Genomic DNA, 26,337 nt, shown 5'->3' with positions numbered 1-26,337 from the left:
ATTGTTGCCACTCACCCTGGATGTGGTTAAAGCAGCGCTGGAGAAACTGGATAGAAAGAACATCTCGACACAGAGGTGCGGAGGCAGCCAGCCAGACAGACAGACGGCAACACGCGACTGGTCCCTTCTGAGCTCACGGCAGAGTGCTCGCTCACGGACGCAGCGCTGCTTATCAAAACACCACACCCCTCTCATACAACGCCACGTGGTGTGTGTGGCAGCAGCGTGCCCGCCAACAGCAGCAGTGCACGCGGCAGGGTTGTATCACGGAGGCGATCCACAAATCCAATGTCCACAATTTACGGACGAAATTTAAGATAAATTCCAGAGCCTCATTTGCATGTTCCCAGCATCTTTTTCCTTGAATTAATGACACTCATTGACATCTTTCATTCAAATATTAACACAAAGAGAAGCATATGCGGTATGCAAAAGTGTACTCAAGCAGCATACACGCTTGCTGAATGAAGCTCTGATTTAATGCATTTATATACAAGACTCAAACTACTCCAGCTGCTCAGTTTCATTTTCTTGAATGTTCATTTCGGCCAGCTCAATTAACCTGTTGCACACTCCTCATTTACCTGGAAGATCATTTGAATTGCATTGCATATATAAAGAGGGTGTCTAAATCAGCACGCAAAAGGTGGAGTTTATTGTTATTAAGCTCCGCATGATCCAGATTGTTATTTCATTGTGAGCTGCACTGTCCGCAAGAAGGTAAACTGCAATGTTTCCCCCTTTGCTTCAATATGATACTGTCACAATGAATGGTTTTCCGCTTCCACTTGATTTGACGCGCTGTCAAATAAAGTGTGATGCAACCGAGGCCAACCTTGCAAACAGGACCGTGTTTGTCCGAGAGGGTTGTTTTCATGACAACAATAATCATAATTTCAACCGTCACGCAACGCGCAGTATTCACTCGCTCCCGAAGAAAGGAACGACGCAGAGGCGCAAACAATCACCGGTGGGAAAGCAGCGCCAGGACGGCCGGCACCAACATTTTCCCAAGCTCTGCAGTTCTCTACATATGTAAGGTTGTTATCGGCCCACGAATGCAAGTCTTCACAATTCAGAGCAAACTCACACATGAGAGGGGGCAACACTCTATCCCATACAGAGGAAACAATTTGAGTCCACACATTTGTTCTACCGCATTCTCGTGGCGACACCCACTCGAAGGGAGTTTCGCAAACATCTGTGTGTGGATCACCAGCGCTCACGGCATACAGGTGTGTTCCATCACCGCACTGGTGGCGATTATATAATTGTTGCATTGCTTAACAGCAACACTCAAGGGCACATTAAAAAAGAATACCTGCACTTTACATGAGAGAATTAAAAGGCATAGCCCTGCAATGTCTTGCCACAACCGGTGTCTGGGCCTCCACTGGAGGGAGCTCCGGGGAGCCCCTCCACATGGTCAGTCTAACAGGTAGCAGGCTTTGGGGACCAACATTATCCATAATAAAAGTTTTTTGCGTTAGATCGCGTAAATATAAATATGTACAATGCTGATTTAACAACACCTCCAGAGAGCATTTACTCTACCCTTCGACAAAGGCCACGCATCTTGGAACAGGTGCGAGTACGCACACTTGACCCCATCACACACGATCTGCTGATCAACTAACTCCGGCGAACCAATTTATACCGTGGGTGGAGAGAGGCGGTGTGCAGGTGTGGGGGGGGGGGGATTGAAGAAACTTGCCCCTCAATATCAACAGCTACACCGGGAGATGGAATCGAATCGCCGGCGACCTCCGGATTGCAAGTCCAGTGGGGTGTCAACCACTGCACACCACAGCGGAGGCGTGCGTGGCGCAGTGGGGTCCCCCCCCCCCCCTTGGGGAAAAACAAATACCACCAAGGAGATAGAGGAGTGGAAATAATTAACTTGATGAAGAGCTCAAAAGACTCTAAATAACAATAAGCCGGCTCACGTGCTGGACATTAGTTATATAACAAATGGGAGGAATTATGGGAGTCAGGTGAAAAACACTGGCAAGGGGTTTGAATTAAGTGGGTCAACGAGACGCAGAATAATGCGCGTGAGAGCGCACAGCGCGCCTCTCGCATAGTCTCAAAGTTTCACCAACGAGTCATTCCTCGCCGCACCGGCGACCACCGGGCAACTCCTGCATTGTGGAGTTTGCCACACGGGGAGCAGCAGCGTTCTCCGTGCCACTCGAGGCAGAGGCCAAGCCGCGGCTGTGAGCGAGCAGCTCGACCTCTCTGGAGGCACAGGCGCTCTCGAGAGGCGCTCGGCGGAAGCCAGGGGCTCCGCCGGCGTCGTTTGGAAGCGCCGCGCTATGCGGCCGGACAGTGGCGGCTGCTTTTTCTGCCACCAGAAATAGCAGCCTAAGAATAGAGTGTGTTCTCTGTAAACAGACATGGAAACAGCAGATTTAATTAGGAGCGTGGACCTTTCTTAACCCTCGTTCGGCGCACTCTGTTTAAGCGGCTTCCCAAACGGTGCGGCTAGTTGATCGCGTTTTCCTTATTATTCTCCACAGTGCTCCACATTCCAGGCAATGCATCGCAATGCAAAGCCGATGTTGGGGCAATGGATATCACGGTCAAGCGTTGTGCGTGCCAGTCACTGCCATGTGGCGGTTTGCGCTCGCACGCTAAGTCGTTGTGCTTTAAATACCCTGAATTACCACGCGCTCATTTCGCGGATATGGAGAGTCGTGCGGCAAATTCGTCCAATAATACCCAGTGTACCCACAATTCTTTGCCCCGTGGGGGTTGAGTAACAATGGCGACTAACCTCGCGGATGATAGGATCTGTAACATTGGTCCTCCCCTGTAACCGCATGGATAATATGAGTTTCGTCAGCGTATCATTTTTTTTTAAATATGGCGTGCATTTATAAACATTTTGTCGAATATGGGTAATGCTATGAAAAAATGACTAACCTTGCGATTTTTTTCGCTTACAGCTAACATGCTTTAAATAATGCCAGGCAGTGTTCCGTAACAGAGGTGGAATTCAAACTAATGAACCCCTTTCACTGCGTTTCCTGAGTGGCGAGCTGACCCCGACGGTGGCCCGGCTAGCGTGCCGCCAGCACCAGTAAACCTTGCAGAAAAGGGTTTGCAATTACAAAGCTCACTTTGGTTTGGAGCGTCTTCACAGTGTCCTCACAGTGATGGCTTTAGGAGCAGAGTAACTCACACCCATCACCTTACGACCTGCGAAACAATTCCCATGAGCTACCGTCGCCGTAAGCCATTTCGGAACAACACTGCCACCAGGCTCACGGGGAGTTCACGGCCACCGTCTTTGCTCGTCTCTCTGTGGATTGTACGGGGCTCCTGCCCCGAGTTCAGTCAAATCACTCGCAAGTGTGGAGTTGTGGTGTCTCTACATTATCCACGTGTTACTTTAATGATATCGGAGACCACGTTTAAAAAATATCAAAATTCTGAATGGATTGTTTACGAAAAGCATTGGGCTTATCCACTTTCCTACCATCCACCTCCCTGACCTTTGCCTGGCTTCCTGCCGGGAATAAGTGTGCATTGCCTGGGTCAGTTTCTAGACCTTGGGGTGGAGAAACGAAAGGGCGTTGGTGCAGTGCTGCCCATGGAGACCAAACTGATTGGGCCAAACCAGGATAAACGCAGCACAACAAACGTGGTATCATGGAGACGGGACAGGCGATCAAGGTGCAACAGCACCCCCTGGGCATGCATTTCACGGCATTCCCTCTTCATTTGGAGTAAAATAGGCATTCCTTTACGTTCGATGTTTCGAAAATTCACAGTATTTTAGCCTGCATCGGTAATTTGTTTTACTTCGTTTACCAAGTTAGCACATCATGTTAACACGTAGATCTTCATTAAGATGCTTGATGTAGTTTCAGATGAAAAGTCAAATCTGGCCGCTAAATCTGGTTGTGAGAATTTCTCTTTAACTTACTGCCGCGCTGAAACATTAACGACTGGCGGATTAAACGTCCGTGTGGCACGCGCGACGATTTATTTTGTTTGGCGATGTCACGCGGTGGAGGGTCTTGCGACAACATTTTTACCAGGTCATTCGGTGGTCCAAGACAACAAAATTGTGATAAATTATGGTACCAACTATTATTTTATTAATTATCGTACATCATGGTACTACAGTATTCTTATAGCACGGATTTTAAACATCACATGGCAGGATAGAATTGATTGTGAACTGGCAGCAAAAGGAGATAATCAACGTGAACCACACGACGCGTATGAGCAGTGCGTAGTCTCCAGTGGCGTTCTGTGCGGGGTTATATTGGTTTCCGAAGTAAAACCGCTCGTTAATTATTTATTGAAACTTTCCTACGATAGCAAAATGTACAACCTGATGAGTATATTTGTATCGGTTGGAGCCTCGCACGTAAACGATGAAACGTCTTCCTCGTGTTCGTTGAGAAGGAACTTCTTGTGTGCTTAATCGACTCTTGCCAGGTAATTAAGCACAATAATGAGAATGACATTATAACAGGAGATCATTCATTTTGGAATTAAACATTAACTACCTTAAAAATGCATATACATAATATATGTCACATTAACTTAATAGGATCCCTGCATGGCTAGATTTAATAAATGTTTAAGTAAGACCTCATTTTATTAAGACAAATGTTTCCTGAAACAGAGGAAATATTCAAAACATGAATATGGCGAGAAATCCACCACTATCCTCTATACATATGTAAGCATGTGCAACTTGGCTGTCCAAATGGCTGAAGGTAGCTTAAGTAACCAAACATGTGGAAAGGGGACCTTGAACACATGCTGCTCTTTGAAGATAAACTTACGTAATGCTGCACATGAACCGTGTGGTATATGCATTCACCTGTGAGATGCATGCCTCACTCACGGTTTCAAAAGAAATAAAACGATCGAGTATGTGAACCGCAAATCATTGTCACTCTCTCCACTCAAATCCAGCGAACTATTACAATGCTTCTTGTCTCTACAAATACAAAGGTCTCCCCCCGTATAGCCTAGAAGAGACTTTTGGGGCAAGTGATCTTCACGAGCACCTATGAAGGACAGCATGACACACGTCATGGAGCAAATGCTGGAAAGTAATCCCGCTGTGTTTGAGTCCCCAGCGGATTACGTAACCCGGCCCTCACTCTGCAGCTATAAGCAGATTTAGGATAAAAAATCTTAAAGCAGACACATTTACAGAAACAAAATATACTGCTGGAAAATATCGACTCGGAACACCCACTGCTTTATGGACTTGTGTGTACTTTATCTTGGAGATGGGACAGACCCGCGCCTGTTTATTACGTGTTTTGAGCTGTGTTCCCAAACAAGATCCATTCTTATTTCATATGAACATGAATAGAATGTGGCTGTTGCCCAGGCACTTATTTTTCATTTGCAGGAGATCTATAAAATAAATATGGCTTTTATAAAGTAACAAATCTCGTTAAGTTCAAATTGTACCTTGCATTAATCACAATCGTAACCAAAACATTTAGCAGAAAATCGATAAATTAAGGATGCAACTGAATATTTGCTTTCCATCAGAGGTAGAAACACCTACACCATTGGAATGTGGAAGTTCCCACACAGACTCTGGGCTATCGGTCCTGTATGGCTTGAGCAGGGAAGCATTGCGGTGATATATTGTTATAAACCGCAGCACACCGTGGAACTGGGCCATAATGAACATGGCTATTACGAAATGCGTTTAGTTTTTTCAAAATGAGCTAATATATTTTGCCTGAAAAATGTCCCGCTCGGTACAATTGGCTTCATTGAAATGGAACCGAAGCAGAATAAATAAGCGAGACCCCGCGAAGTTCCCTGCAGCAATGCAGCTGCAGGGAATGGCTGCAGCAAATGTGGTGGTGGCTGGGTTCAGGCTCCTCGCTGGGTCTAAGGCCCAGCGCCCAGCGGGACACTGAGGCCCAGAGAGGTTAGCAGTGGTCCCCCCAGCAACACCGATACAACACACACACACACGGTACCTTTCCCACCAGACAAAATGATAGAATTTTACAAAGTGAAATAATATTGAGCATATGGCTTTATCCTGTATCTCCTTGTAGGCCATTGCATTGTGATCTCTACTTCATCTCAGCCACAATGTAAAAATATATTTGGCAATGAACCCATTATGTTAAACAAGTTAAGGTACAGCTAAAAAGCCAGTCCTCGCTGTTTGAATTCATATTACATGTAATATACGTTGTGAAATTTTATTTTAATTAATGGCATGAAGCACTGTGCTTGAATTAGGCATTATTACATTGCTTACAATTGCAAGAAAGTATATTAATATGATAATTTAGAGAATGTCAATTCACTGTGGGATGAAAGTCTTCCCATACCTTGGCAGGCATGGGGGGTTGTATTAGCATACTTCACCACGCTGGTCAGTCAATACAGTAATGGTAAGCTCACATATCACTTTCCACTCATTTTAGCTGTGGCCGGGAAATTAAGTGAGACCAGCGGGTTTATAGCGCAGCGTGTGAACCAGAGCGCCGCTGCTTCCCGAAACGCTGTCTCCACACACGTACACATTATTTTCACTCTTCAGTACTTAAAAAATACTCCTAAACAATGCAAGCAAATCCAATCTCACCAAAAATGCAAAGCAGCTCATGCCGTTCGAGCATTGCACAGGGACCAGTCAATAGCGAGCCGTGATGAACAGGTCTCCGTACGAAGCGTAATTGGACGCAGAAATTCAACTCCTTTTAAATCTGCTGCTCTATATGCAGCACCGTTAGTTTCAGTTAGCGTGCCGCCCTTTTAATAGAATTTTAAAGCAATCCTTAAAACGATAAACGATAACCCTGCCTCTAAACGACGCGGTAACTGCACCGACGTCAAAATGAAACCAATATTAGTGATCTCCGTGCAACATTAAGACACTTTTGTATGAAGCAAAGCTGTGAATGTATAATACATGACTGTGGTATATCGGCATAGCATTCATTATGCAATTGGTGTTGATTAAATAACCTGCAATTTACAAGGATGCGATTTAAAATTCTGCTTTAAAGCCTCGCATGTGCTCATGGGAAAACCTCACGAGAGCCAATCTCTTGCTTCATTTTCAGCAGAGAATTAAAACCATTTTAATGACTCTGAAACCTATCAGGATCCGATCAATGCGAATGTCCAAGGTGGTGTCAATACATTATCTCCAACTTGATTTCAACAAACACTGTAAGGTTTTATGAGCTTTTGATTTGAGGGGGTTGGGGGGGTTGAGGTTGAGATCAATCATTGAGGAACATCGTCAACCAATGCGCTGGACAAAGATTTGGGCACCCATGAGGTCACCTGCACAGCGGCCCGACTACAACTTCAACGTATTGTAAGTGCACATCGGAAAAGAAAAAAAAGACCGTTAGGTTAAAAGCACACATCTGAGAATACGCAGGCGATAGTAATTGAGCTGCCGGGGGGGGGGGGGGGGCACAACAATTCCCAGGAGGGAAAGGGCTAAATTTAATGCGTGAAATGGATATTTTTTTGGTTTTCAAATGCTGTGTAGGTGTGTAAGTAGAGTACAAAAAACATGCAAGAGAAACGACACGCTTGAACAAACATTCAGATACATTCACCGTAGTCCACGCGACAGATTTTTTTTAACTAACAAAAAACGCATGTACTACCACGAGCCAAAGCCATTCACTGGTCATAGCCACCGGGAATTTCTCAAACCAACATCAATTAACATAGGCAGCACCTGTGTATGCTCAGAAGCACAGCTAAGGCATGTACAGAGACGTTCACAAATGGCCTGCGATTATTTATGGGACACTTGCCTCTTTGAATTTTGAAAAGCTACATTTTCCAAGCCTGCCACTTAAGGGAAAATTTATCCCAAAAAATAAAATGGATCCTGTTTCACAGATACGCGGCCAAGCTCTATGTGTTTGGGCACTCGCACGCGCGGTCGGACGTGCGTCTGTGGTGTGCAGCTTCGTGAATGAGAGAGGAGGAGGAGGCCGTGGCGTCGTCGTAAGGCACGGCCACTGCCCTCTCCTGACCTCACTCTCGCGACGCCACCGAAAGCGTGGGGGCATCGCTCGGGTCTCAACGTCACCGGAGTGCAGCGACTCCGGTGACATTACTCAAAGGCTAGAGGCTTTTTTTTTCCTCGTGAACAAAACTTAAAAAAACTTAACGCGTAACCCTCAGTGGCCAATATTAGGATTCTCTGTTCAAACTCATGGCAAACTGTGGGATACAGCCGGAGCGTAAATATAGCTGGCTACAAAATAAAGGGATACATTGGCTGTTTGTGTGTTGCATCTTCATTAAACAAATGTTAATCGTTAGGCAGCTGGGGCAGACCTCATGGTGGGGACACTCACCACTCAGTCTGCAGAGTGTTGACAATTTTATTCCTGGAACCACTCGGGCATTTGCAGGGTGCCACTAAATAACACCGCCAGCTGTTAAGTACATGTTAAAGACCATGTGACATTGACCACAAGTACACACCATCACGAGCCAGCATCAAATGTTGCAAAATAAATGCGTAGCGATTACAACCATGTAAAACGTAACAAACATTTGAGACCGGGTGCTTTGCAGTGGCCATATGTGTAAACAAAATCACACACCGAATTTTGAGTCACCAGAGCATGTGTCAAGCGAGCTGGAAGCTCCTCGGCCTCAGGTCGTGCTCAACCGCACCTTTGAAAACTCACCTTCAAAATAACTCGGGAAAATAGGCTCATGTGCAGAATGTAAGCAGCCCAATGGCAGGATAGCACAAAGCATCTCGGAAAAGTGGAACCCAATTGCAATGGCAAAGCAAAAAAAGAAGTCGGCATTTTTTTTCGTTCTTACTAAAACGAGCATTGAGGTGGCACTTCTCTCGTTTAAAGCCAGTGGTGGGAATTATGGTGGCAGCAAATGTGCGTATCTAAGTATATCGAACTTATTTCGCACCGTACATAGCCAAAAGTGCTAATAGGAGGTGCTGGGGAAGGACACACTAAACACACAAAGCAGTTATTTTGTTGATTTTCTCACGAGTCAAGCCACGGGCAGGATTTGAACTCACAACCTTCCGTTTGTGATCCACTCACTCTACCCGAGCCCGCTGCCTGGATCGGAAAGCACTGCGGTTATCAGCAAGCGCAGGATGCAATGGGGAGGAGCAAGTATGGGTTCTAATGGGTAGGGCATGTGTGCGGGATGGAGGACAGCCTACAGAGATGGGCAAAAAAGTGGAACCCAGAGGTCATAGACCAAAGCCTAAAGCCAGATAGTGGGATACTGTACGAATGGACCTTGGAAGTCGAGTATGTATGCATGATGAACTTCTTTCGCACCATACGTAGCCAAGTGTGATAAATCGGAGGTGGCGGGGAAAGACAACAAACCAAACACAAAAAGCAGTTCTAAAAAAATTAGTTTTCAACCTAGATGATGATTTAAAAGTGCATAGCTCCAGTGGCGTCTTAATATCGGAAGGAAGAGCGTTCCAGACGGACACAGAAGCGCTTCTGAAAGCGCGTGGATGCAGTGCAGAATTTGCAAAGCAAACTGTGCGGTGATTGTGGAATCCAGCAAAGAATGCAATACCAAAGTATCGTGGCACTAGCAAAGATGTAATGCACACACATTGTATAATAACGTCACATTTCTTTGTTGTTAAGGTCCAGCTTGGGATTATTTGGCCACCTAGGAGTGTTTGTGTGGGAGGAAAATGGAGTGCCAAGAGAAAACTCGCACTATACACAGGCAGGTCACAATCGTCTCGCTGATCTCTACGCTAAAGGAGCATCATTTCACACTATCCTATACCATCACACGCTTTTAATTGGATATAAACCCTATATGTAGCAAACCTTCCTGCAAAAATAGAACTTAAACAGAATCCCTGCATCGCCAAAACTCAATCACAACCATCGTTGAAATACATCAGTGTTAAGATGCACTGGGAGAATTTTTTTTATATTTAGAATGGGGAAATGCACTGTAATACCTGATCATATATTACTGCATTTTCCAATAAAACACATCTTCTGGACTTTCTCATAAATCTGGGCTGTCTCATGTTATTACTCGGGTGCCGTTTCGGAAAAGTCATTTTTAAAACATTATTCCGCTTGGTTAGATCCAATATACTAGAAGGTTAAATTTGAAATAAAATATTAATAAGCAAGATATATCACCACACTTCTTGCTCACACTGGTCAGTGCCATTTTTAAATATCAGCAAGATGCGTAGAGGCTACCTTGAGATAAATCCTCCCGAAACAGTAAAACAACGAAATTAATTATCCAAGCGACCACCTTTTTTTATTGCTACGTATGGTGCGTGTACCGACTAGGCAGAACGACTCGGACAGATTGGGCCAAGGTCAAATGCAGACAGAGCCGAGGGCCCCCCCATCCCCTTAAGACTTCACCGGCATCCATTTCGGAAAAGAAAACGCTCTGCCAAGCTCCGCCAGCGTGGCCCTCCTGGCCCGACACCAAGCCAGCTTCACAGGCTCCAGAGAGGAGAAGGAACGAACCCAACGGTCAACGCGCCGCCCTCCGTCTCGGGTCTCCGATGGGGCTGCCGCTCCCCCCCACCCCAGAAATAGCCGGGGAGACACGAGCGGCGGTGGCGCCGCCGCCGCTCTCTCCGCGATGCCGTGGCCGCCAGCGCCCCTCTACCACGCGGCAGGCGCACGCGTGCACGTGCGTTGCCATGGCAATCCACACGACGACGACGCTTTCGCCAGGTGCCGCCGTCATCATCCCTTCGAAGAATCAAGAGCGGCACAAAAGGCATTCTTGTCCTCTCATACTCACTGCCGTGGGTAGCTATGGTGGACGTGTCTGTGTGTGTGCGTGTTGTGGCCAACTTCCTCATTAGACATCTGGCCCAGTCATGAGGTAAACGTGACCCGCAGGTTAGCGATGTTATTGCAAACATTCAAAAGCTGCTAAGGGCGACAACTACTGCGATTAAAAATAAACAGCACGAAAACATTCCCAGTCATATCTGCACCTGCACTGGAGAAAAGCCTCCTGTCAGTGCGGCTTCATTTGTGGACCAACAACAACAACAACCTCCAAAGGCACTCTAAACCCCTCTCTCCCCAAGCCAGACTCCATTCCAATCATTAGCCAGTCAACAACATAAATCCCTCCACTATCACATATCAACTGATATTCCAATATGGATTTTTCCAATGCTCTTTACGTCGCAATTTAAAATGTAAGAATGTGTTACAATCATTCTGCATACCAACGGGTTTTGAACCCAGGTCTCACGTAATACAAAGACATGTTAAAGTAAAATATGAAAGTTCTCATTGTTTGAGAACCACTGGCTAGGCCTCACCACAACGATCATGCCCTGGCATTGCCTGCAATGCGACCCCCTCCCGCTGTCCTGGCCCAGCGTTCGCAGTTCAACACCAGCAGGCCGCCCTGGTTAATACTGCAAGTGCATTAACTGTGATAATATGGCACCGTCTGCTTTAAGGTGGACGTTAAAGATCCCACTAAGTCAGTCCAAGAAGAGTAGATGTTTGTGTCGGCATCATGGTCCAAATTAGCTCATTTACTCAAAATTACTTCATGGGAAACGCACAGCCATCATCATGGCCTCCTGCTGCAAAACTTCCCTAGACCCTGCTTATAGAAAAGTTAAGACTCGGTGAGCCTTTTCTGGGTAATCAAGCGGAATAATAATTTTAATTAGAAGCCATCACTGGTGAGGCACAGCAGGAATTCTCACTGTGTTTCACTCGAATGGCCTGCTTCCTACCAATCACTTTGGAGGAGGCTCTTCAAAATGCTCAGAGCAGAGTGAAGACCAGGACACCTCACGGAGGTTTCTGCATGTGTTGTTGTTGTGTTGGTGCTACTATCCAGCTCACTGAAGACAAAACACCTGCTCATGCCTCCCATGCATTCATACGAATTGCTCCATCTCCACCCTGGGGTTAGGATGTCAGCGGAAGCTGGGTTCTTTCCCTTGCAGGATAAAGTACCTTGAGATACAAACTCACCTGCATTATGCAACACCAACCAAGCGCTTTTTTACTTTAAGTAAACATGCCTCCAAAAGACAAATAAATGTGTCTGACAGGTAGGACGTTTAAGTTTTTATGTCACAATCAGGATTTTGAATATTGAATGATACAAAAAAGGCTTTACCCTTTCTGACATAAGCACAGGAGGTGTTAAGATGTTCAAACACCAAACAGACAACACCTATTACAAGGCATTAAGTCTGCATTCACCACAGATACTTGTGATAAAAACATGCAAACACAAATAGTGCTGCAGACCAAAGGCTGCCAAAACATCTTCACACCTCCTGGATTCATTTCCAGAAAAGGTAAAGCCATTTTTTTTGTATCACTCCATATCTTGATACTGGCAAAAAGGGCCAATTCATTTGAATTTGAACAATATGATGCTTCTATATTGTCTAAAAAAAACACTTGGGTTTTAAAAGTGTAAAATAAAAATAATCTGGACATTAAAAGGCGGAAAAAGTTGGCAAGAACCAATTGGCGTCGTGAGTTTAGCATTGGCCGTATTTACAAAGCCCTCAGGTAGAACCAACCGCGAACGCAGGGGCCGCCTCCGCCTCGCGTGAACCGTGCAGTTTTGTTTTGTTAAGGTGGAGGAAACGCAAATTATTAACTTTGGCTCCGACTTAAAAAAAAAAAACACATTTACGCTAAAAATAAAAATTGTATAAAAAGAGTAAAAGTACTTTCAAAATCCAAAACCCAGAATTGACTCGACAAATAATGTTTGTGTTCCCATTGCGGAGCCTAAAATCCCAATAAAAGGACCTCCCGGGCTACAATGTGTTCTTCACTTTACGAGCCACACGTGCTCTCGCTCACGCTCTGGAATTCCAAGGCGCTGCTGTCAGTGGTAGTGGCCAGGCCGCCGGTTGACGCGCTAAATCTTTTACATCCCCATCAATCACACAGCAGCAGCAGCAGCAGCCGCAGCAGCCGCAGCAGCAGCCGCATCAATCAGATTCTCATTTTTACCCCGAAGGCTGACGGGCTTGGGACTTCACAGGAGACCTGCATGGACACTTTCGCTAAATTGTTGGCACAACGTTCAAGTTTGTTCGTTTGATAAATGTGACCCCCACCCTGACGCTCTCTCGTGACTCAACCACACAGCTGAGCTGTCTCAGTCAGTGGTGGACCACCACTGACTGAGACAGTTCTCTCTAGAAGCCTACTAATACACGCAGATATTATATGTACATACATTGTGTAACCTTTGTTGGGACTGTGGTTAGAATAATTGACTCTCAATAAAGAAAGTTCAGTTCATAATCCCGGGGATCAATGGGTCCAAGAAAAATCCCTTTGGGATCGATAAAATATTACCAATCGCTGTGTGGAATGTTGTCAGCAGTTATTGTACGGAGCGAATGGACCCCACCACCACAGTGAATTTGGAATGTCCACCAGGGGCCCAGGGCCCCACCAGAGATGAGCTCCATGGCATTGTTTGAGTAAGGAGACCCTGGATTGACAGGCATGTCGCAGAACCCTGCTCGAGATTCATAATGAGCAAATTCCAGGTGCTTCTGCAGACCAAATTGACGAATGCTACGCTGCTAATTAAAATACATGCGTCCACGATGTAAACAGGCTTCATACAATACAGTACCGGGATTAATATTATCTGACCTGATTAGATTTGGCTGTGTGTCATTGAGACGTACAAGTCCAAGGCTGCCACAGGGGTCACCAAAATTACAATACCACTTTGTGATGTCAACAGTGGTTTTCCAACAGAGGAAAGCCCCTTCCATAACAATATGGAATTTATATTCTTCGTGGAATTTCCAAATCATAGACAGAGGGCTCTCAGTGGTCATTGAGCCGATAATAAGATATTGGTCAATATAAAATATAAATATATTGCCAGTGTAGTGGTTGTTCTGCGGGGAGAAAGTGCCCTCCGTCAAAAAAATGTGGAATTGAAATCACTGGACGTAATGTCGGTGATGTGCACCACCCTGCCCACCATCAGACGTGGGGGACAATAGACATTTAAATCAAAATCACCGTGTCAAGAGGAGTCCGAATTTACAGAGCACGCACCTTGCCACGATTTCGGGTTGACAAAAGTATCATCTCATCAAACGGGTCTCGGCACGTCTGCTCGCACGCACCCCTCTCCTCTCCGTTGCGCGTCAGTCGGATGCGCAGGTGCGGCGAGCCGGCACGCATGTCCTGCTCAATCCGAAACACGGCGGGGCCGCCGGGGTAGCCCTCCAGGGAGCAACTCCTGTGGAGGTCGGGGTGCTCGTGATCCCCGCGGGCCCTCCTCCTCACGTCCCACACGGCGCTCGTGCCCTCGCCGCTCCACTCGCCGCCCTCGATCACGAACCTCCTGCCCGCGGGCGGAGCCCGGCAGGGCAGGCAGGCGGACGTGCTCCTCTGCAAGCGAATGCGTGGGTACGTCGCGTGCCTGGCGTCCAGAGTCTCGTACCGATCCCCGCAGCTCCCTCCCCGAGCCCGCTCGGGTTCCTTTTCCGGCGGGGCACGCTCAGGCGCCGACGGTTTCTGGAGCTGCACGACAAAGCTCGACTGCTTGCCGGGGCTACCGGTCCTCTCCTTGGCGTGGCACAGCTGCTGTGCGGGTTTGGTCCTTGCCTGGCACTGCACGGGTAACGTGGCCGACGAGGAGGAGGAGGTCGTCGACGCAGCGTCCACCGGCTTAGGCCGGCAGCGGATGGGCAGCACCCTGATCCGGTGCACGTCGCCCCCAACGGAGCTGCGCTTTGACCGCACGTAACCGCCCCTCGCTTCGGCGAGCGCATCGGTGGAAGCTGCTCCATCGTTTGCAGACATTTCGGCCTGCCGGTGCTCCACGATGTGGCTCAGCGTCGGAGGCAGCTGAAAGGGCGGCAGGTGAAAGACCCTGCGCGGCAACAACGACAGGTTCTCCGAGCCCTGGTGCTGCTGGATCTGCTGCTGCCGCTGCTGCGGCTGCTGCTGCTGTTGCGACGGGGACAGCGACGGCGACTCCGACATCGTGGGGCTGGGAGGCGGTGTAACGCTCGGGCTCCGGGGAAAGATGAGCAAGGACGAGCATCTGCGAAGGGAGCTAGAGTCCTGCGGAATGGAAGCCCCGTTTGGTTGTTGGTCTTGCGAGGGAGAGGTGCTGGCCGCCCTCTCGACGCGCGGTTTACACCCATTCGCGCTGAGAATGGCGCTCGGGGGAATTCGTTTCTGTTTGGCGCCGCACATCAAGCCGTCCGCGGGGACGCCGTGCGGCTTGGCGGCGACGTGTTCGCCGTTCACGGACGCCCGGCCGAACTTGGTGTCGCAGGACCGGACGCGGCGGCGCGCTCCATCCGGAGGCGCCTCCTCTCGAGCGTCCGCCACAAGCGGAGCGTTCCCGTGGACGCCGTCCGGAGAGGCGGCGCCGTCTTCGTCGATCGACCGGCACTGCAGGGAAATCTGCATGGAGGTGCTCTTCTTGCGTCGCGGCTCGCTGCAGGTCGTGGACAGCTGAGGAATGAACATGGACGAGCTTCGCTTCAGGTGGGGCGGCTCCGACGTCGAGCAAGGGGAGAGGTCGGCCTCCTGCGAATACTCAGGTGGATCGGCCGTCATCAGCACGCTCCCGCAGTGCCTGGGAATCGTGAACAATCCCGTGAAAATCTCACCGCAACCTGCGAGGTTGGGCTGCGCCATGGGGGTGGGGTCCGTTTGGCTGCGTCCAGACGCGAAGCGCAGACGAAGTCGGTCGGCCATTCCGCCGCGCTATCCGGGGTCTCTTCGCGCACTTCCACGGGCTTCAAGTTAGCGCGCGACTCGTGCGCGCGCACATCGGTACGCACGTGCAAAATCCGCCAAGGTCCGCCCCTGCGCAACTCGAGTCCGCCGAAATGTGGCGTTTTCCAGACGGCTACCGTTTCCGCACGCGCGTGTACGCAGGGCGGGGGGGGGGGCTCGCTCGAGGCAAACCGCTCGTGTTCCGTCGCAGAAACGCGAGCGCCGTACCGCGCATTGGGCTCGCAGGCAGCTCTAGCGCAGCAGCAGAGCGACCGAGCGTCGAGGCAGCTCCTAAGTGTCTGCGATCTCAGATAGCAGAAATAGCAAAGGGGGGGGGGGCAATGTGTCCAGCATTCCTTCCTACCCGATTGGGCAAGGGCAATTAGACGGGGGCCAACAGCAACAGTGAATCAGAGCGAGCGAAAGCCGGTCACGTGACTGCGGCCCCGGCGCTCTGCGCAAACAGCTTCCATGATACGCCGGGCGCCCGTTCTATTTTTAAGTCTGGAAGCTGCCGCCACCGCCGCGTGCGCTAATCAATCCAACGTGCATCTGGCACAAGAAGAATGCACATCAGGTGCATTCGAGATTTCGCAAAGTTGAAATAACAAGTCTGGCTTTGTTTCGGAGAAGACTGCTCAGGGTACGTTGCGCGCAAGCTTCGAGAAAGTTCGGCGTGGCCCATAATCCAACAACACTCACGTTTAATTTCAAGGCAGCGAGGGAGGGGGTAGTCGCAGGGGGCTGCTAGGTATTGGGTTACAAAACTCACGAAGCTCTGCCACAGCTACTACGGCTGGAGCTTTATGTGAGAAATGTTTTTTAAAAGTGCATTCGCTGGTCACCGCAGCTTTAACGTGAAAATGTCACCTCTGTTACGTGAAATGTCCAGTACTTTTAAGCCTATAGTTTATTCCACTTCAGAACTTTAAAAACGAAGCACACTCCCAAAACGGCTTTCGGTGCAGACAAAGCATCCTTAACGGAGGCCAGTCTATCATTTTAAGTGAAACCAAATGCAGAACAGGTGTTGTATTTTTTTCCCCCCCTGCAAATGCTTCTGCACGCAAAGGTTGAAAGTCTGTCAATGTGCTTCCAAGAGTGTTTTTCCCCATACAAGAAATGCACACAATTGGAAGCCGGTGCAGACTGCCTTACGAGCATGCACAGAGTTAGCACAACACACGCATGCACTGTCACAACGCCAACACGTGGCACAATAAATTGGACTTTACAGGGCTTCTGGCAAAAATACCCAACACTAACCCTGCGGATCATTCGCATTGTGACATTAAATAAATAAAAATCACAAAAGTGAAAGGTGCGAGCATGTGGTGGACTTCTGAGCAGAGAAATGGGTGCAGCATTCATTGCTCGTCTACGAGGGGCGGGAGGAGCAGTCGGTCGGCCAACACCACATCGCGAGGAGCCCCAACATACTGAAAGAAGACGCCTTCATCATTACATTCCAAAGTAACATGATTTGAGAACGACTGGGCTAAATTAAGCGAGTTAATGTTGCCTCTTTTTCATTTCATTGGCTTCTAGGTTTGGCCGGAGCGGACAGAGCACGCCATGCTAAAATGGGACATAAATAACGCACGCAAGGCTCCAGTTTCACTCGTGCTACGGCAACATCTGACCGCTCCAGCATTGCTGGTTTGATGAGTCACTGGCAAGGGCTGTCCCCTCCTTTAAACTAAAACCTATTGATCAGCACATGCTGCGTTCCTTTACATGATATAGCAAGCAGCTGCCATAGGTCGCGTTAAACATAGCAATCTCGGCAAGGCCAGTCGGTATCACCAGACCAGAGGCAAGCGGCGATACGAGAGTGCAGCACAGCGATATGGAGCCAGGCCGCAGTTCACTGCACGGCCTGTTGCAGAGTTGCGCACTGCGTTGACGTGCCTTAGCGTGGCTCGATGAGCATTAAAAATAACTTTCTAGAAGGTCAAAAAAGAAAGTATTTTGTTGCTGTCAATTACAAGAATACGTGGCGGGTGGCACCGCAGTAGGACAGCTTTGACTAGCAATAGCAGCGGGTCACACGTTCAAATTACCACACGCAAGGCGACTCAGGCCATCCTCTCACTGGGTCACCGGTTGTGCTATGGAGTGAGAGAGAGGCACCCGTCGTTGAAATGTAGAATTTGCGGCACTATTAGCACGGTTGGCTACGTACGGTGCGAAAGAAGTTGAACGTACGTACATGCAAGGTCCCCAACTGAGGTGAGCAACACCCCCGTTGTTTGTTCTAGCGGGGAGACACTTCGACTTGTCACTCCGCAACAGCACAGGGCACTCTCTCTTTGGGTTGGGGGTAGCAACAAAAGACAAATCTGTGCCAGCCAATTAATTAATGCAACATTTTGAAGTTGTATTTGCCTTGATGGCAATGTGGTATTCAATTGACTGTAAGGTCACGAGCGGATTCTACAATTATTTATTTACTTATTAGTCAAGGGTCAACCTAGCTCACACCATGCCTTCAATATCATAAGATCAGAAATGAGCATCACATCTGCCCAAAGACAGTGGAGTTCCCTGCCTTAGCAATGTGGAATCTGCACCAGTAGCTTAAACCACTGGCAGGGATGAGCACCACCCAATTACTGTTTGAGAATAATTCACTTTGACTTTTTATTAAAAAAAACCTCTTATTTTGTGTGTGTGTGTATATATAGACACAAATTATCCTTGCTTGCCGTTCACCGCTGTTTACAATGCAGGGGACACACGGGATATTTTAACACAAGATGAAACTAAATTAGTGAAAGGTCACATGCTTTGTTCACCTGAAAATTTGCCAAAATTGCCAAATTATACTTTTAAAAAGACAGTCGCATCCGACGAGTCAGGCTCGTCTGTGCTGGGCCTGCGAACACGTCAAGATAAACTCCTCACGGAGTCATCGACCATCGAAAATCATCGCAGTCTCATTCAGAGAGGAGCAAACTAATTATTTTTATGTAACGGGTATAATCTCACAACATCTATGGCCCCCTGCAATGGTGTCTTTATATCCCTTCACAATGCTCTTAAATGTAGGCAAGTTCATGATTATGATTACCACGCAATTGAGATACTACGATATATATCGTGATATATAAGGGCCAGAATAATTTTCACAAAGGATCATTACATTGTGTTTATTATTAATCTTTTTCATTTCTGTTTGCAAACAAAATATTTATGAATGAGCAAATAACATTAACATTAAATGAACATTCCAAATCCGAGGTATTACCCAATAAATTAGCGCTGTGAAAAACGTTTTCTGTAGTAATTGATAGCACTTCACCATTTTGGTTGTTCATGAGATTAAAACATTTGTTCATTGAGCGACTGACGCTATCTGCGTTATAACCGTTCCAGGTTGTAACACTACATGGCAGGCTCATGTTGAGTGGAGCACAGCTGAAGAAGACAATACATTTTTATCTTGACTGGAATTGCAGCAAACCACAAAAACTAGAATATTCTTACAATGTTACGGGAAACTGATAATCTCCAAATCGTGAAGATTTAAACGATTCTGTACTGAGCAGTGAAAAATAATATGGTGGTGAGTCTATCTGTAATGAACACACATGCCTTTTTGATGATAGTACAAATGGCAATTTTCTGCAATGACGTGAGATATCCAGGAAGCAGGGGTTACAGCTGGATGGATGTGCATCCTTGTCTGGAGCGGTAATGTACTGCTGTTGACTGCCTGAGATTACACGAGGGTACTGTCGCCCATTTCATGATGTGGTCAGAACAACCCCGAAACGAAAGGATTATTTTGTGAAAAATCAAGTTGCAATTTGGCTTTATTTTTATTGAGTCCTGAGTAGTACGAAAAAGATAATGCTGTTTAAGTGTGCGTTTCGACAATAGTCATTGTATAAAAGGGTATCCGTCTCACCAGCCGGTTCTCGTCAAAAACTTCAAACAGCAGCCTGTGTTGTTGTGGGTTTACCTGCAAAACAGAGAAACAACAATGGCCTCATTATTCACTGCATGGAACAACAACAACAACAAGGCAGCCACGCGGTGGGGCGCAGGAGACTTCTCCTCTTGCCACTGCTCCACATCTCCCAAGCCACCGTGCCTCGCCACTTCTCTACCTGCACACACATCTCCCGCTCCGCGTGGCCCAACCCTCACTAATGACCCGTCGTAACGACCTATCATAATCATAGACACCATCGTAGAGACCCGTCATGACAACCCGTCGCAGAGACCCATCGTAGAGACCCGCAGCATACTTTGAAATACATACCAATATTTTTCGATTTAAAGCTTTCGTGACTGCAGGGATTCATCTTCTTGGTTCTTTCGGTAAAGTCACGTAGAAGGGAAGTAATAAAATAATAAAAATAAAACATAATAAAACAATTCTCACGACGTTTCGGCCACAACGCAAGCAGCCATCCTCAGGCGAAGAATGAAACACCCCAAGCTTGGAGCGTATATTTAAGCTACCAATATATGAGGTAAATACATTTTTTACTTACTGAAGGCACAGAATAAAAATAATACACGACATAATGTGCAGTGGTTGCATTTGTTTAAACAATGGATATGCTGACCCGGTTGCAACTTTGCCAAGTCGTCAGCAACAGATGCCTCTTAAACCAATGTGACATGGTAATGTGATATTATAGATTAGTGTAATCCACAAGTACCTGATAGCAACAAACATTGGAGGTTCAGCAAAAAGTTCTACATATGCTGCATCTCAATGTTTGCTCACAATAAATGTGTTCCTCCTGAATGCAAGAGCCAGGTCAGCAGGTTTAATCATGCAAATTAAAGAGCCCTGGTAGTGGCAATGGAAGGTTACAAGTTAAATTCCTGGGTGAGGGTCCACTCAGCCAATCATCTACCCAAGCTGGATGCGGACCACTGAGAAGTCAAGAGCCACTCTTTCATAGGAAAAATGAAACGTGCCATGGAAATTAAGAATTTCTACCACTGGCTCAGCGGGGAGAACTGTTGACTCATAATTGACGGGGAAAACTGTGTTATTCAGCTGCGCGCTTTTGGTTTGCCGAGGGGCCGTAAGAATTGCTGTCATGTGCAAGGGTGGATTTCACAATCGTGGACATGAGGGAAGACGAGGCAGCAAGAGGGTGGCGGTGTCCTTGACACGAGCCCCTCGCCACCTGCCCCCCGCGTTCCCTTTCAACGCAAATTTAGCGGGAGCGGAACTCGTAGCTTTGATAAGCGCCGGCAAATCTTTCCGGGATAACGCCGACAATATTGGCCGAGCCCAAGCAGCCACCGGTGCGGCGGGCGAGGGTTGGGGGAGGAGGGCACGAGCAGCGCGGCAGCCGACGGGCGCGTTTGATCCGCGGACACGGGAGCGGCGCGACGCCGCTGGCTGACGTCAAAGAGCCAATTCTCGACGGCACCGGGAGCGGCCGGCGTGCCGTCCCCCCCAGCGCCGTCCACAATCTGGGGGAGCTGTGGCGAGTGAGTGAATGTTGGGAGCACGGAGAAGGGGGAGGGGCGGCACCTGCCACGGCCACTCGCGGCGCGTCAACACCCATCCGCGACGCGGCACAACGAGCGAGCTCGGCTCGCTCTGCTCGCTGCCATAATGAAGCCGATGGAGGGCTTCCAAACCCGATGGCCCTTGGCGTCTTGGGCGCTGTAAAAGTGCCGCGCTCTCCTTACGAAAATTGACACAGCCAATTGTCACTCATCTTGATTGCGGTCATCAGAAATGTGCTTGTTATTTTTTTACAAATGGCTCAAAGCTCCTGGGAAGAAAAAGTCGTTGCTCACTCCAGCTTTCGACTGGGTTCATCTCCAGTTGCGGGTTTTGGTAAAAATTCCACATTACATTTTTTTTCCTCCATAAAATGATGCTTTACGATTTATTATAAAATGATCCAGGTGACCACTATGCACAAAATAGGTGTTAAGGATGGCTACGTTGAGGGCAGCGATTCTTTAAATTATCATACTGGACTATTCTCCCACATTTATGCTCCCCACCGACCAGCATGACTAAATAAAAAATAATGTAAATAAAAAATGTAAAACAACCACACACCATGGGGGAGACCTCATGCAGCAGCGGAGTCACGAAAGGAATGTTGAGGTACAGTGCTCATTTGATCAAACTAATAAAAATAGCCAAACCAAGCCAAGGCCAGGATTCAACTAAAGACATTTCAAGCGAGAGGAGTGCTCCACCCAGTCACACGTACACACCTGCTCCGTGTATAAATTAGCGCAGTTCCAGGAAGTAATCTCCGATAACGATTACATTTAAATAAAGCATCGTAAATATGTGGACAGGGCCTTGCAGGGAACACACCAGCCAACCTACAGAGGGCACACGGTGTCCCCTTGGCTGGAAGTTTGTTTTAATACGGGCGACAAGAATGCTTTAAGTGCCCCTCTGGGCATACGCGCAGCCCCAGACAAGATTCTACACTCAGGCCACCGCGCTGGTGACAAGTGCTCTCACAGCAACCCAATGCGAATGTCCTTCCCCTGTTATTCGGTGGCCGTGCACGGTTACCGGTTCATGCACACACCGTTTTGAAATTCAATCGAGGGGGGGGGGGGGGGGTGGCGATTAGGTGCAGAGGGAACGCCTGGACACGGACTGTGTCCAGACCATAGTGAGCTCGGTCTCGAGGCAGCACTCTCTCAGTTTTGGGCCAAATGCTGCCGAAGAATGGCAGCCGTCGGCCGTTAGGGGATAGTCCCCGGTGGAGGAAGCATCCGGTGGAGCACTCTACGGTGCATCCAAACTCTCAACTCCAGCAGAGCAGAATAAATAATAACCAAGTCATTCAAGGACAGCAGCACGACCACCTCTGTATTTATTTATACCTCTCTATATCTTTTTTTATACATTTCTCCCAGGACTGCCACTTTCTTCACATCGGTCCCGGCACAATGACAAACACGTCACACGTGGCTCCGTGTGAAGGACGCCGCTTTGGAGCCCTGGTCACTTCACCACGTGCATTTGACCTGCCCCTCGACTTGCGCGTCACTGCGGGCACCGTCTGCCCACGCTATGAGTCACTCTGGCTTCCTCTTACTCAACTCTTCTCAATGCTACACTCAGGATCAAGGACCGTGCCACTCTTTGGAGGGTGTCCTGTTACAAGTGAATCACATCCGGTGGTTAACGATTAGATTACAGGAGGCACAATCACCCCCGGTTTGGAAATGCTTTAATTAAATTACGGTCGTCACATTACACGTACAAGTGGCAAAGTCTACTATTTAACGTGCTTAACGTTGACCATGGGCTATAACATCATTCAGTGGGTGTCTCGGAGCCACGTCGGAAGGCGCTGGGGGTGTCCGCACACCCACGACACCCAGTGGCAGCACCCCGTGCTTGGGATCCCGCAGGCTCCACGCACAAACTTGCAATCGACAGCCTCTCAGCTGCGACGGTCCATGCAGTGGGCCCTGGTGAAACCCGAGGTGTGCTGGCGCCACCTCGTGGTCATTCGTGTCCACCACACGGAGGCAATCTGAGACGATTACAACTCTCAAGCACCCAACATCAAACATCTGTGGTGCCAATCCAGTGTTTGTTCAGCTCAAACGCAATTCTTACTTTTCGTGTTCAAAAGCGGAAACAAACACCAATTGAGGCGATAACCGTTCTGAACAAATGCAAACGCTTGGTATTTTAATTCAACTTCATTTTTATTAATATAGACGTGTTTCCACGCTTGTTGGACATTCCTTATTGCCATTGGCAGAGATAAAAATGTTGAAAATTCCATTTTCCTATGGTGGAGGTGAGGAAGGGGCAATTTTAAGTTCTGGATGATCATTGTCAACTTCCTACAAAGTGGCACTCACTTTATCGACCCTGTTGGGATGATGGGCAGAGTTGACCCTTGACTGGGAGTTCAACTCACAACCTTCACATAGAGTCAAGAGCTCTACCCCAGAACAGCTTGGCCTGATTAAAAAAAGCCTATAACCACACAGAGAAAAATAATAAAGTGGACAATTCACACTTGTATTTTTAATTACCATACTCTCCAATATTATAACGATGGTCTGGCAAGCAATGTGGCACCCCGAACATTGTGCCCGGTGTCAATAAAGCTAAACAAATCGGTTGCTTTAATATAGAGCGTACTTATGTTAAACACGTGTTAACTACACACATACGGCCAACCACTAAATTATAAGGTGCAACCCCCAACTAGGCTTTAAAATACAGGGGAACCAAGTGTGTCTCGTTGTAATTGGGAGAATACAGTCTATAGAAACACAATTAGTCGTCGGGAAATCATTCAAACGATTACTAGTGGAACAATTACCGTAATTAAGCAAAACGCTAGTTCACAAATCACTGTGGATACATGTAAAGCACGCACAAGTCTATAATAAGCAGGAAGTAAAAGCTTAAAATCGCACACCACAGTTGAACGCTTCCCCGCCGAGTGAATCAGTGTCGCGGAATTCGACAGCGTTGCCGAATTTTGCTGACGAACGAATGTTCACGGACGCAAAGTATGCGCACACACAGGAAAGCAGCCCTACCCAGGGCCACAACACAAGCATTAACGCTGCGGCACAGAAAACAAAACGAATCACACATTTAGAAACATAAACCACGACATACATCTCTCAACGGTTTGGAAGACCCATTAAGGTGAAATGCCAAGTGGCCATAGGAGGGGCGTGTGAATTATGGACATCCCATTGTCAAGATTGAACACATTATTTGGAGATACCGATTCGCGTGGTTGGTAAACGTATGGTGCGAAAGTTCAGCATACGTATATACAGTCGTGCAATTGCACAAATAATAAAAACAACACAAATATTAGGACGCCACTGCAGCTATGCACTTTTAAATTAAGATTGAAAACTCATTTCTTTAAAACCGCTTTGTGCGTTAAGTTTGTTGTCCTTCCCCTGCACCCTTGATTAGCACGGTTGGCTACGTACCGTGTGAAAGAAGTTCAACATACATACAAAAAACAACCTCAACACGTTTGTCAATAACACCGAGGTGAACCTCGTTACCCACTTTGTACCTGCTATGAAGAAGGACCCTTGCCCAAAACGTCACTCATTATATATATAGTTTTCCGTTTAAGGCCACAGTGTTGTTGACGGACGTGTTGAGTTGTTGCTATTCTCTGAAGAGACCGGCCGATGCTGTGCATGAGGACAAGAAGCATTCACATCTCAATATTGAATTGCCTTTGCAATTTTGAAAGCCTGCAGTGCAAGCAACTGTTTGTTCCCTTCAGTGAAAGGCATTTTTCGCATCAAAGATAATTTACATTGTATATAGAGCACGAGGAGCAGTGGTGCAGTGGTTAGCACACTGCACTCTAAACCCAGAGACGTCGGTTCGATTCCCAGCCACGGAAAGTGAGATCTGAACGGGTTCTGGGTACCTGTGCTCCACCCCGGCCCCAACCAGCGTGGTGAAGTATGGTTACGCAACCCCCATAACCGACATGGCGTGGGGTAAAAACTGGAAAATTATCTTTAATATTTTATACAGTGCATGTATATTGAATCCACCTAGCCGGTGAATGTTCGAGTGCTCGGCTCGCAATTTGATGATTTTGGTTTGAAATCGAAGTCGTTATTCAACTCGGCCCATCATCCCTCCATGGTATGTTAAAATATAACCACTTTATGGGACTTCAACGGTGGCTGTCATACGCATAGGCAGCCCTCTCGCGCATGACAATATAATTCTCGTGGCTTTTTCAAGTTATAGACAATGCAGGCGAAATTTCGAAATGGAGGCGAAGTGCCGCTATATGGTCACTCTGGGTGTGTCACTTGGACTTAATGGGGCAGTGGAATGGCTATGAACATGTATTTCACATACTTAACAAATAAAGGCAGAATTTTACAGCACTGCTACGATTTTGGGAAACATTTCCGCAAGCGGTCTGGCCCCTGACGCAAAAACAACATTTTTTGCATAATAACTCTCGTACAAGAATGCTGATGTCTTGAAGATAAAGAACAGTTTGTGCAAAACTTGCAGTATGAACTTTCTGATGCAACAACACGATCAAGTTTTCTAATCTCAGCAAGTTTTGCTTCCCATCCGATTGCAAAATCACAATGCAGATTCCAAGGCCCAAAGAGATAACTGCAGAGAGCAGTGGACACCGGCACCGTCGTTGGCAGGGTGGCGCAGTGGTAACACGTGTGCCTCGTGGGAAGAAGGGCCTGGGTTCGACTCCTGACTCGGGCACCTCTGTGTGTGGAGTTTCGTATGGTCTCCCCCTGTTCTGCATGGGTTTCCTTTGGGTTCTCTCGTTCCCTCTGGCCAAAATCAGCCGCATTCTTTTTGCTCTCAAAGAATACTCCAAAACTAAAAATCACCTGAAAATGTTACTTAAATTGGGAGTACACGTCGCTTCTACGCTGTATACTTGGACGGACCTGCTTGAATCAGAAACTCGGTGAGGCTTCTCTGGGTAAACAAGCATAATAATAAACTAATAACCTCGGACAACAAGACTGAATTCGGTTAAAGTAGTTTGTGCTATGGTTTGCCGAGGACATTCCTTAGAAGCAGGTAAATCATAACCTGTCAACCCTTTTTGGCCCT

At 47.5% G+C, this 26,337-nt stretch overlaps 1 protein-coding gene across 4 annotated transcripts in view; it reads right to left on the bottom strand.

Annotated features, from left to right (window-relative positions):
* Positions 1-26,337, bottom strand: part of LOC144935571 (E3 ubiquitin-protein ligase NEDD4-like) — a 99,533-nt gene that overhangs the window by 34,437 nt on the left and 38,759 nt on the right. For 2 of the 4 annotated variants that reach the window (XM_078862369.1, XM_078862370.1), the window contains exon 5: positions 19,669-19,722. In XM_078862369.1, the coding sequence (XP_078718495.1) occupies positions 19,669-19,722 (54 nt within the window). Of the gene's footprint in view, positions 1-15; positions 144-14,072; positions 15,282-19,668; positions 19,723-26,337 lie in introns of those variants that run through there. The other 2 variants (XM_078862368.1, XM_078862372.1) reach the window with 2 other exon arrangements.

This window comes from Lampetra fluviatilis, chromosome 13 (assembly GCF_964198595.1).
Source record: "Lampetra fluviatilis chromosome 13, kcLamFluv1.1, whole genome shotgun sequence".
NCBI lineage: Eukaryota > Metazoa > Chordata > Hyperoartia > Petromyzontiformes > Petromyzontidae > Lampetra > Lampetra fluviatilis.
This window is presented reverse-complemented; position numbering and strand designations above follow the sequence as displayed.